At 42.3% G+C, this 10,943-nt stretch overlaps 1 protein-coding gene across 5 annotated transcripts in view; it reads right to left on the bottom strand.

Annotated features, from left to right (window-relative positions):
• Positions 1-1,163: 1,163 nt before the first annotated feature.
• Positions 1,164-10,943, bottom strand: part of si:ch211-22i13.2 (uncharacterized protein LOC553945 homolog) — a 66,100-nt gene continuing 56,320 nt past the window's right edge. For all 5 annotated transcript variants that reach the window (XM_038810806.1, XM_038810798.1, XM_038810770.1 and 2 more), the window contains exons 6-7: positions 4,308-4,400; positions 1,164-1,837 (exon numbers count right to left, since the gene is read on the bottom strand). In XM_038810806.1, the coding sequence (XP_038666734.1) occupies positions 1,787-1,837; positions 4,308-4,400 (144 nt within the window). In that variant the 3' untranslated portion in view covers positions 1,164-1,786. The remainder of the gene's footprint in view (positions 1,838-4,307; positions 4,401-10,943) is intronic.

Below are 10,943 nucleotides of genomic sequence, written 5' to 3'. Positions count from 1 at the left end.
TGATAATGTCATGGGAATTTCGCTTTAAGAAATGTTTGGCTGCTCATATTACTGCAGTGATGTCAGAGTGTGGGTGGAGCTGGGCTGTCAGCTTTTTACTTTCGTTTTAGGGTTTTTGCTGCAGGGTGTGTTTTAGTTTCGTTTTCAGTGTTGGAGCTGAAGCCAGACAAAGCAGGTGTACTGTTGATCTCTTCGCCATGAAAAGACTATCTCTTGATCATTTGGTGAATTCAGAATTATAAATGTTCTCCACAGTGAGCATAAACCTAATGTGCTTCTGTTATCTTCAGGATGTTGTTTGGGAAGTTATTAAGGATTACTTAGTGTTGTATTCTTTGGGGGTTGTATTTGAATTGATGGTTGCTAAGATGTTCACTGTATATTTCAAAAAGGTTAACTTGAGTTCATAGAATAAACATCGTTTTGCTTTAAAAAAATACTTCTTCATTTCTGCTGTACCACACCTGTAGAGTGGGCCGTGTGCTCCCCATACCACAATCTATTAAAAGTTGTGGGTCAGGTGAACTCCATGCTGCACTTTGGGGTTCTCTAAACCCTGGTCCATAACAATAAGCAGGGCTACAAAGCCAACTGTACTCGAGGCCATGTTGATTCTGAAAAGGGCATGAAAGGTGGTGAAGGAAGCCACAATCACAAACTGCTTCAAACTTGCTGGATTAAAACAGGTTACGGTTTCACAAGATGATGAGAATGAGGAGGAGCAGTGCGATGACAACCAACCCAATGTAATTTTCCTCTGCGGGAGACTGGTATGGAAATTCTAGCAGGGCAACAATGGAAACGCATGCGGAGATGGACAATGCTGTATTATGCACAACAGAATTAAAAGATAATGCCATTGTAGATGTAGTACGTTCTTCAGCTGAGAAGACCAAAGGAGGCTGATGAACCTGAAGAGTCTGATGAATACACACCCACTGGCCCACTTGTTTCCCTGGCCAATGACACAAAGGCCTTAGAGATGCTCTGGGGTCTCGCACTGCAGCACAAAAACATGTTTTGACCGTGCTGATAATGTGGTGGATTGTATTGTGCACACCTGAAAACACACTAAACAGAAAGATTGTGGGTTTTTTCCAGTGCCAACTCCTAGCCTTTCTCAAGGTCAACACAATGTAAACTATGAAGAAATGAGAAAGGTATTTTACACATTTTACCATATGTTTTTTATTCTGCTATTGAATCTGAAAAACAAAGTAATAAATGTTAGATGTATTTGTAGGCATACTGAGTTACACAGAGATGCATTTATGTGGCAAATTGGGCCTCTTCAGCTATCACAAAGTTCTGCTTTAACCAAGTTGAAGGTGGCTCCCCTGGGATTTGACTCATTGAGAATTAACTGTATCGCCATTAAAATTATGATTAAAATTAATGTGCATTGTATTTTCTCAGAACCTTTAGATGTAAAAATATTTGTTAACATTGCCTGAATAAGAAATTCTGTCCAGCATGACAGCTTTCTGAGCGATGAAACAATCTGAGCTATGATGAACACATTTTCCAAAGTTTGCTTCAGTAAAATAGAGAAATATCCTGAAGGACCCCCGTCGTGTTTGTTATTTAATGCGTATTGCAAGTTTCTCAAAATGATAGTCATTTCAACACAACCTTTACGTCTCCAACAGAAAAGTCTCCGTTGTCCACTTTTGAAGGGGTGTTCCTTGAGCTATAAACGAACACATTGGTCTTCAGTGACAAAGTTCATGCTGTTAACAGACTCCTGTATTTCATGTTATAGAAATCCCATTGACATGCCTCTTCCCTACATTGCCGAGTTGAGGAACTGAAGGAGTTCAGCTCGATTTCGGTCTCTCTGTGGGATTGGAAAATAAATAAATTATGGGTTCAATCGAGTGTACGCATGTCATAATTTAAAAAAAGGTATAGTCTTCATTATTGATTTAACTGATTGGAGAACCCAGTACATTGGGCACCCGAGTTTCTGATGCACATTCGTGGGGTACAGGTTCCCAATCAAAAGGCGAAGTTTCATTCCTACACTGTATTGCAACAGACATAATTTTAAAAAAATCTCCCATGATGGAAATCCAGAAAGAAATTACAAAAGAATGTTAGAAATTAATAGCAGGTTGATCGATATTAAGAAAAAATATTTGAACCATGTACTTGAAATGTTAACCTAACTTTATCTTTCAGATGCAGACCATCTTGCTGTGTATTTTCCATTTTTATTTTAGTACCCAATTATTTTTTTTCCAATTAAGAGGCAATTTAGCATGGTTAATCCACCTAACCTGCACATCTTTGGGTTGTGGGGGTGAAACCCACGCAGACACGGGGAGAATGTTCAAACTCCACACGGACAGCGACCCAGGGCCGGGATGCGAACCTGGGTCGTCAGCGTCGCAGTCCCAGTGCTAACCACTGCGCCACCCCTATATTCCATTATCAGTTGGCATTTTCTCAGATGCAATGTGCCCATGCTACATTTTTCACTGATTCAAAGAATTCAGTTTTCCTTCATTTTATTCCCAATTTTCAAGAAGTAATGATCTGAGATTGAACAGCCTCAAATACAATATGCACGTAACGAATATTACATGAAACGTCAGTGAGTAAAACTGCTTAACATTCCAAGTCTTTTGCTGACAATATAGAACGTGATGGTAGCGCCAACCATTAATAATTGGACAGTAAACCAGTAATCTAAAAGGGATTTTTTTTCATTCCGTTCAATCATACTGTATGATTCCTTGTCACAACTTGGGTGGCTCATGCTTTGGAGTCATCCAGACTCAAAACATTAGCTCCCTTCTCGCTCCACAGATGCTGTCAGATCTGCTGAGATTGTTCAGTATTTTCTGTTTTTGGTTCAGATTCCAGCATCCACAGTCATTAGTTTTTAATTCTCTTGGGACATGGGTTCAGATCCTACTAGGGTGAGGAAATGAACAGAAAGGCATAATGGGTAGTTAGGCCAAGTTAGGGAGTAAAATTTTACTGTAGTAGAATAAGGAGTTAGGTTAGTGGACTTTTAAACATCAACTGGGATTCAAGGCAGGAAGAGGGGGATGGGCAACCACTAAGACCATTTCTTTGTTGCCAGGGATACTGGGAAAAGGGGCCTCAGGCCAGGTTAAGGAATGTGGGGAAAGCCAATCGGAGCTTTGCATTTGTACCGTTGCCTTATTTGGTCGTATGTATGTGAAACTTGATGCAACTTGAATATATATGAAATGAGATGTTTTTCCTTTGTCCTGCACTCTGGCTGTTGAAGAGGCAGGAGGCTGGTAGTGTCCTGCTCTCCCAATAGAGTGAGTCACCCAGCTAGCTGGTTAATATAAACAATAATTGATACCTGCAAATCTGTCTCAAATTTTATTGAGCCCAGACTGGCAGCAAAAGAATTGGGATTGTCATTTAGGGCAGCTGGTGGAATTAAACCTCAATTGATAAATCTGGAATTGAAAGCTAGTCTCTGCAATGGTGGCCATGAAATCACCATCAATTATCACAGAAACCCGCCTGGTTCACTAATATCCTTAAGGAATGTAAATCTGCTGTCTTTGCCTCGTCTAGCCGACATGTGACTCCACACTCTCAGAAATGTGGTTGATTCTTAACTGCCCCCTGCAATGACCTGCAAGCTACTCAGATCAAGGGCAATTAGATATGGGCAATAAATGCATGAAAGAAGATTTAAAAATCCAAGTTGTCAAATTTAACTGCAGAATTATGGACAACGACAAGGGGTAAAAGCCAGTCAGAGTTCCCTCTCTTTATCACGGCTGGAAAGTGTAGATGTGAGGTCATCAGATGAGAACAAGATTGAACTCAGCTATGATGACCTTCTTGATAGTCTTCAGCTACAACACAGGCTGACACATAAATTATGTTATGTATTGTGGTACCAGAGGGAGAGAGGCACCTTCGAACCTAACCTCAGCAAAAACCTCACCTTCATAAGATGCGCTGAAAAACTTTATGTTGAAAGAACAATGAAACAGAAAGGACAGCAATCTGTTAGAAAGCCAACAGTTCAAAACCTTGCAGCAACCATTATGGGAGACAGAAACTATTTCAAGTTAGGGGATAGTACAAATTTCAAAAATTGATCCAATTGTGCAATTTCTAAAGCTATGTCAGATGACTGTGGGGTATGATTTAGCGCCTAAATGTGAAGTCCTCTTGAGGGCTGAAGTGTAAATCATGATTTCTCAGTTGGCATATTAAATATTGCATATCAGAAAATATGACAGTACATTTAAATTACTGTTCTCCTTTAAGTTAATCTGCTCTGAAGAGTAAAATAAGTTACGTACCTCTTTATCATCTTTGGTCTTTTTAACTTTCATTTTTATTTTCTTTCCTGTAATCATGCTGTATTTATCACTTTTGTCTCTGTCTTTCAGAAACTGCAATGAAAACCAACTATTTTGTAAACACAAATCCACAGACGATAAAAACCAATGCATTGATCACCATCTTGTGCTCAAAAGATGGAACTGCTACATGTTGGAATTCTCATTTGAACGAGACGCTGGATAACTTCTGGACAAGGATTTAAATACCTCCTTTTACTAGCTGGAAGGAAAAAAAAATCCCTCAACTTCCAAAACACTTTCTTAAGGACATGCAGGGCTGAGAAAAATCTTTATTTTTATAACAACAGTGAAACATTTGTCACAGCCCACAATGTCATATGACTTGGTTATGAAGTTGTGGATGAGCAAAACCTATTTAGCTTTCTATTCACTGAACATCTGGTGGAACATTTGTTTCATGGTATTTAGGTGTTGCTGGACTTTCATATGACCCAACATCTTGAGAATGATTTGAATTTGCCAGAATATTAATTGCAAGAGAAAAGCACAAAATGGAGTCATAACAGGAATGTGTATGGCTTTTTGAAGTACTATTCTAAATCCTTTAAGTTTAAAAAAAACAGGAAGCATCCATTAGCTAAACCATGCACATGCACAAATTGTTACTGTGCAACTTTAATTTAATTAAAGCAATGAAACAATTATCTACTAACAAGTCCAAATTAGCTGATAGCCGAGTGCTTCCTGCTTCTCACTCATTCCAATTCGAGCTACTAACCTCAATACTTTAGATATAGTGCAACAATAATATTTGTCTTCTGCTAGTTTATCCTCCTAGAGAACGAAGTATCCGAGCAAATGACTTGCCTGTAAAAAGGGCAGTTCCCTGCTTCCTTTGCTCTTTTAGATCAAGAAAACCCCATGAAACCAATCCTTGAGGCACCATCCGCTTTTTTGTTACCTTAAAAAGTACTTCCTGACATACTCTCAGCAGAGCAGGAACACTTCTACAAAAGACAAGAGCAAAGTGGCCTCACCTCTGGTGGATCAAATATTGATGCCCAACATGCCTATAGACCAGTCAAGAATATAATTGCCCGCTATGGGTGGCTTATGTTGATCTTAAGAATATAATAAGAGACATAGGCTATATGGCCCCTCGAGCCTGCACATCATTCAATAAGATAATGTTTGATCTGCTGTATCAACCTCCACCCCCACCAATCCCTCGATTTCTGTAGCATCCAAAAATCTAACAATCTGAGCTTTAAATTTACTCAACAGCTGAAAATTCATAGGCTTCTGAGAGAGAATTCATAACCCTCTGACTGACAAAAATCCTCATCTCAGTAATACAAATCTAATTCCTTGTCTCGAGCTCCCACGGGTCTTTGTATAGGGGGGTTAGGGAGCTTGGGATGCTGAGGGGAAGCATTTCAGTTTCTCCTGGTCACAAGCAGTGCTGCAACGACTCTTCTTCAGGAGAATGAAGATGACGAACATAGCAGCCATGTTCGAATGGCAGAGCAGACTCGATGGGCCGAATGACCCAATTCTGCTCCTATATCTTATGGTCTTAATGGGGAACCAACATTTATATAGTAAGTGCATTAATATTTGTAGAGGTCAGATGATCAAACATCCAGGGATGTGATGTTAACATTGGGTATGAAGGAGGCTATGATTTTTGTTGTGTTGTACGACAGGCAGGTTAGGGGAGCATGCTTATTAATGCAGCAGCAGTTGGACAGCAAAGTCAAGGTGAATTGTACTAATATTAGTCTGAGTGATATGTACACTTTATAGTAATGACTTTTGAAATATCATTCAGGATCCAAGTTCACACTGAAGACACAAAAAAGGAAAGGTATCCACTGTATCTGTTGGTTTCTAAGAGTCCAGAAAATAAGCCAGCCTGTTCAAGTTTCCATTGTTTCACACCACAATGCTTCTTTCAATATTGATTTAGCAATCCCACTTTTATGATCCGTAAATGTAAATAAAAAAGGAAGCATCAAGATAAAGAAGCATGATCACTTTACACAACAGGGCAAAACTTTACTCAATCAGCACCTCCATGAGGATAATATTTCTGACATTCTTACGCTAGGCATTAATATTGGTTATAATAGTTGTTTCAACCACAAATTCCAAAAAGACAATATCTTCACTATTAATTGCAAAATTTAGCAGAGACGGATACAGGCCTATTGTGGACAAATTAGAAAGTGAGATTGTTTTGGGTTGTTTTAGATGGACATGATGTGTCTCCTTCCATAGTGGAAATTGCTATGGTTCAAAAATCACTGAATGTGGACTTGTGAGTGGACAATAATTCTCAGGGCTTGAAAATGTACCCCCTCCCCTCCAATTGAGGCAATTATCTAGCATTGCTGTGCTTGAAAAGAGGCAAAAAATACTCCCAACCTGTTAGTAATTTTAAGAATAATAAATGGGGAGCTCACAATGGGGGTCCAGGTTTGAGATGTTACCTGACCTCCATAAGAAATTATACTTTTTCTCTCCTTTGTGTCAAAAGTGGAGGAAAAGGACATTTTGGATTGGAAGAGGATGGTAACCTAAGAAAGGGAGGAGATTGCTGAGAACACTAGAATAATTGATGAGAAGGAAAGGGGATAATCTTATACACAATGGAGAGAGTATCCAAGCACATTCCAAACAGGAGAAAGGAAAAGATAGTTATCGAATAAGTTCACATGCTCCAGCCTGAATGAAATGCGAGACATGATCTGTCATTCATATTGTTGTATATGTAACTTATCATACATTTCATTTTGAAATTAAAACTTGAGCGTGGAGTTGTTTATGGGCAGCACGGTAGCATAGTGGTTAGCACAATTGCTTCACAGCTCCAGGGTCACAGGTTCGATTCCCGGCTGGGTCACTGTCTGTGCCGAGTCTGCACGTTCTCCCCGTGTGTGCGTGGGTTTCCTCCCACAGTCAAAAGATGTGCAGGTTAGGTGGATTGGCCATGCTAAATTGCCCTTAGTGTCCAAAATTGCCCTTAGTGTTGGTTGGGTGGGGTTACTGGGTTGTGGGGGATGGGATGGTGTGGGCTTGGGTGGGATGCTCTTTCCAAGGGCCGGTGCAGACTCGATGGGCCGAATGGCCTCCTTCTGCACTGTAAATTCTATGATAATATCTATAACAACAACTTAGCCCGCATTTTACCAAAGCCATTTGGTTAAGTGTGAAATCAGACAGTGAATAACGGGCGTCGAACCTAAACTTGACCCATTGCCTATGATTTCACAAGAGTTTGAGGCAAAAAAACGTGACCTTGAACCATACCAAAAAAATGGCAACTTATCAGTTCCGGTGAGAAAAGTGGTTGAATCCCCACGTCAATCACGCAGTGCTCTTGATGGCCTCTTGCGAATTTTCTTGCTCCGGGGAAACCTTATCACTGGGGAGCTCCATATAAACACCTTCCCAGCACTTGCCCAAGAATCATTTGAGGGGATGGCTGCCAGGAAGCCAGCACTAAGTTTCTCAGAGGGAGCACTGTCCAGGATATTGTGTGGCAGAGGTGGGCCATCCCAGAAAGTGGCCCACCAACAAGGTGACCACCTCTGCCTGGAAGAGCATTGCAGCTTTAGTTAGGGCCAGCTCCCTGCAGAAGAGGACGGGCAGCAGTGCTGTAAAAAAAATGAATGACCTTCATCACGTGGCCAATGTAAGTCTGCCATCTCAAGTCTTCCACTGCATCAAATCATCCACCACTCCCTCCCACCAATTAATTCACCTCACAGGTTGCCCACCTTCCACGAGGCCCTCTTCCTCCACCCTGCCCCCAAACACCTTGGTGCCCCCAGTCCCAACTCTGCTCCTCACATCCCAGCTTCCACCCCAGTTCCACGCTCGACCATCTGAACTGGCAAGACTCTCACCTACACTCTCCTCATCTGTATACCCAGAGGACAAAATAAAGCATAACCAGCGTGAGGGCACAGCCATACCGAGTCATGTGGGAGCTCCACAACCTTATCCCACATGATGAAAGAGCCCTTGAGCGGGACCGTGTCTGGGCTGATGGCAAAGTGGGGGCAACGAGCAAAAGTGAGAACCCCCAAGGACAAACAGTCATTCCTCAAAACTCACAAGTAGACTTCTTGCATTATTTATCCCCCATGATGTACTAATGCCATCTCCCTCTCCTTGCAGGGCAATCAGAAGACCAGCCGGATCATTCCCTTGCCCCCTGGAAACCACTGACCCGAGCAACTCAGAGGAGTTCTTCTCGGGCATCACCAGAGAAGAGTCATCACAGCTGTCACCCACACCCTCCACCAGTGCAGATACTCACATCTCGGTGGGATTGTGTAGTAGGCACACTGGTGAGCACCTCACAGCTGCTGATCCACAGCAAGTAGAGGCAGAGACGTACCAGGGCTCTGACACTCAAAGAGAGATGAAGAAGCCCAGGACACTGCTGAGCTCCTGGCCAATGATGTGCCCCTGTGTCCCGTTGTCCCTGAGCTGATGGAACTGTAAAGGCAAAGTTGTGAGAACCAGGAAGGAATGACAGTATCCATCCTTGGACTGCAAGGCCAACTGGAGGAGTCAAATCGCTTTCTGGCCGAGGAGGTGGTGCCATCGATGCAACGCAATGAGGTCAACACTGCGAGGGTGGCATTCACAATGGAGACCTTGGTACATGACGTTCACTCCATGGAGAGGGAGAACCGCTCCATGGTTCAGCTCATGACCTCCATGGCACTCCACCCAAGAACCTCACAATCGCTCCCAGTATTCAACTCCTCCCACCCACTTTCCAGTTCCCGCTAAGGAAAGACATGCCCTCAGCGGTGATTTGGCCAAATACCCAACAGGAGGGACAAAGGAAGCGATTCCTGCATGACAACCTCCAGACTTTCTTAAAGCATATATCCCCTCGGGGTGAGGCCACCAGGTTCATACTTTTGTAAACCTGTTAAAAATGAGGTCGACATGACTGGTGAACTTTCTGGGGGGGGGGGGGGGGGGGGGGGGGGGTCCGGAGAGAGTGCTTGCTAATGATATGCCAATGAATTAACATGAGGTCCCCAGACTCCCACAATGTCATTCACGCTACTCCACCGGAGAGGAGGGGTGAAAATTGCAAAACCCAATTACGCCAGAGAGAATCGCATTTTTCGATTCTCTCAGGGTTTTGAGCCTACAAAATTTTTTCACGGACAGAAAGTGGAGGCTCAATCACCCCCATAGTGTTAAAAATTTAAATTTACCAAGTTAGAGAAACAGCACAGACCACATCATATCTAGCTTTCAGATAATTCCTTTGATTTTTACCCTCACTAGTCACTCCAGAAATGTATAAATCTGCCGCTGTTCCACTGTCCCAAACCAAATTTTGAAAAATATGATCACAGCATTGTTCCACTGCACTTTTGAGATAGTTAGGGTTATTTTTGAGTTGCCATCTTCTTTGAGGCTGTGCCAGTTTGAAGTTGTTCATCATCTGTTTTATTGACCAACTGACAGAGTTCCTCATCTGTTAAAAGTGGGAAACTGTTAGCACCCATTTTTTTAGGTGAATGCTCAGAGAGCTCAAAATTGGTATCCGTAGTGTCATGTACTAACTTGTGGATAAACTGTACCAGAGGTCATAATCGAGGGTGCATTAAGTGCATGTACAGTGAAGAGCTGTGAGAAGTATATACAGCATGATGTCAATTCACATGACACACCAGCAGTTCTATTTTGGAGCGCAATGCTCTGGTTAATGTCTTCTAACCTTTGGACAACTAAACTTGCTCAACAGCAGGAAGGCCCCTTCATTCGCACTATTTAAAGGGATCATCTATTATTTAGAAGTTAATTGTTTTCTTGTGATAGTTGCTTCGATTCTACAAGAGTTTGATGCCTTCTACAGTTGTCTAACGTTGCAAATGTCTAGAAGGGGAGGTATGGCTCGTGTTGAAGGATTTTTTTACTGATTTTACAAGCCAGTTGCTCCCAGGCATGGATGGACGAGTAGCCATTCCACTTGAAATACATACAATTTGGCGGATGAACAGAGGCTATGCAGAACACAAGAAGGTAGTAGTAGTGGGATTGGGGGAGGAAGGGCCTTCAATAAGAGGTCATATTCATCTAGGGTGTTCAAGAAGTAACTCAAATGTGCAAGATGTTGGTGCTTCAATAATAATTTAGGGTGAAATCTGCCACCTTCTGCATCCACAACTTCAGAGTAGGGCAAGAACCAAATCGCCAGTGGTTGTAAAGATGATCTTGGTTTTTATACACCCCGTTCTTTCAAGGCAGGAGCTAGAGCTATTTGCAAACTCGTGCAATTTGCCACTCATTGTTGGATAAGAATCATAGAATCGTTTCAGCGCAGAGGGGGACCATTTGGCCTGTCGTTTATGTGCTGTCTCTCTGTTGGAGCAATCTACCGAGGCCACTCCCCTTCCTTCCCCGATAGCCATGCACATTCTTCCATCCAGATAACAATCAAATCCATTCTTCAATCCATTTTGCCTCCATCACACTTTCAGGCACTGCATTCCAGATCCTAACCACTTGCTGTGCAAAAATGTTTCCCCTCATGTCACAGGAGGCCACTGAGAGTCTCCATTCAATAAGAGCAGACTGCATTTCATCCTCTCT

The sequence above is a fragment of the Scyliorhinus canicula genome, chromosome 1 (assembly GCF_902713615.1).
Source record: "Scyliorhinus canicula chromosome 1, sScyCan1.1, whole genome shotgun sequence".
NCBI classification, from domain to species: domain Eukaryota; kingdom Metazoa; phylum Chordata; class Chondrichthyes; order Carcharhiniformes; family Scyliorhinidae; genus Scyliorhinus; species Scyliorhinus canicula.
The sequence above is the reverse complement of the archived record's forward strand: the minus strand, read 5'-3'. Positions and strand labels throughout refer to the sequence as shown.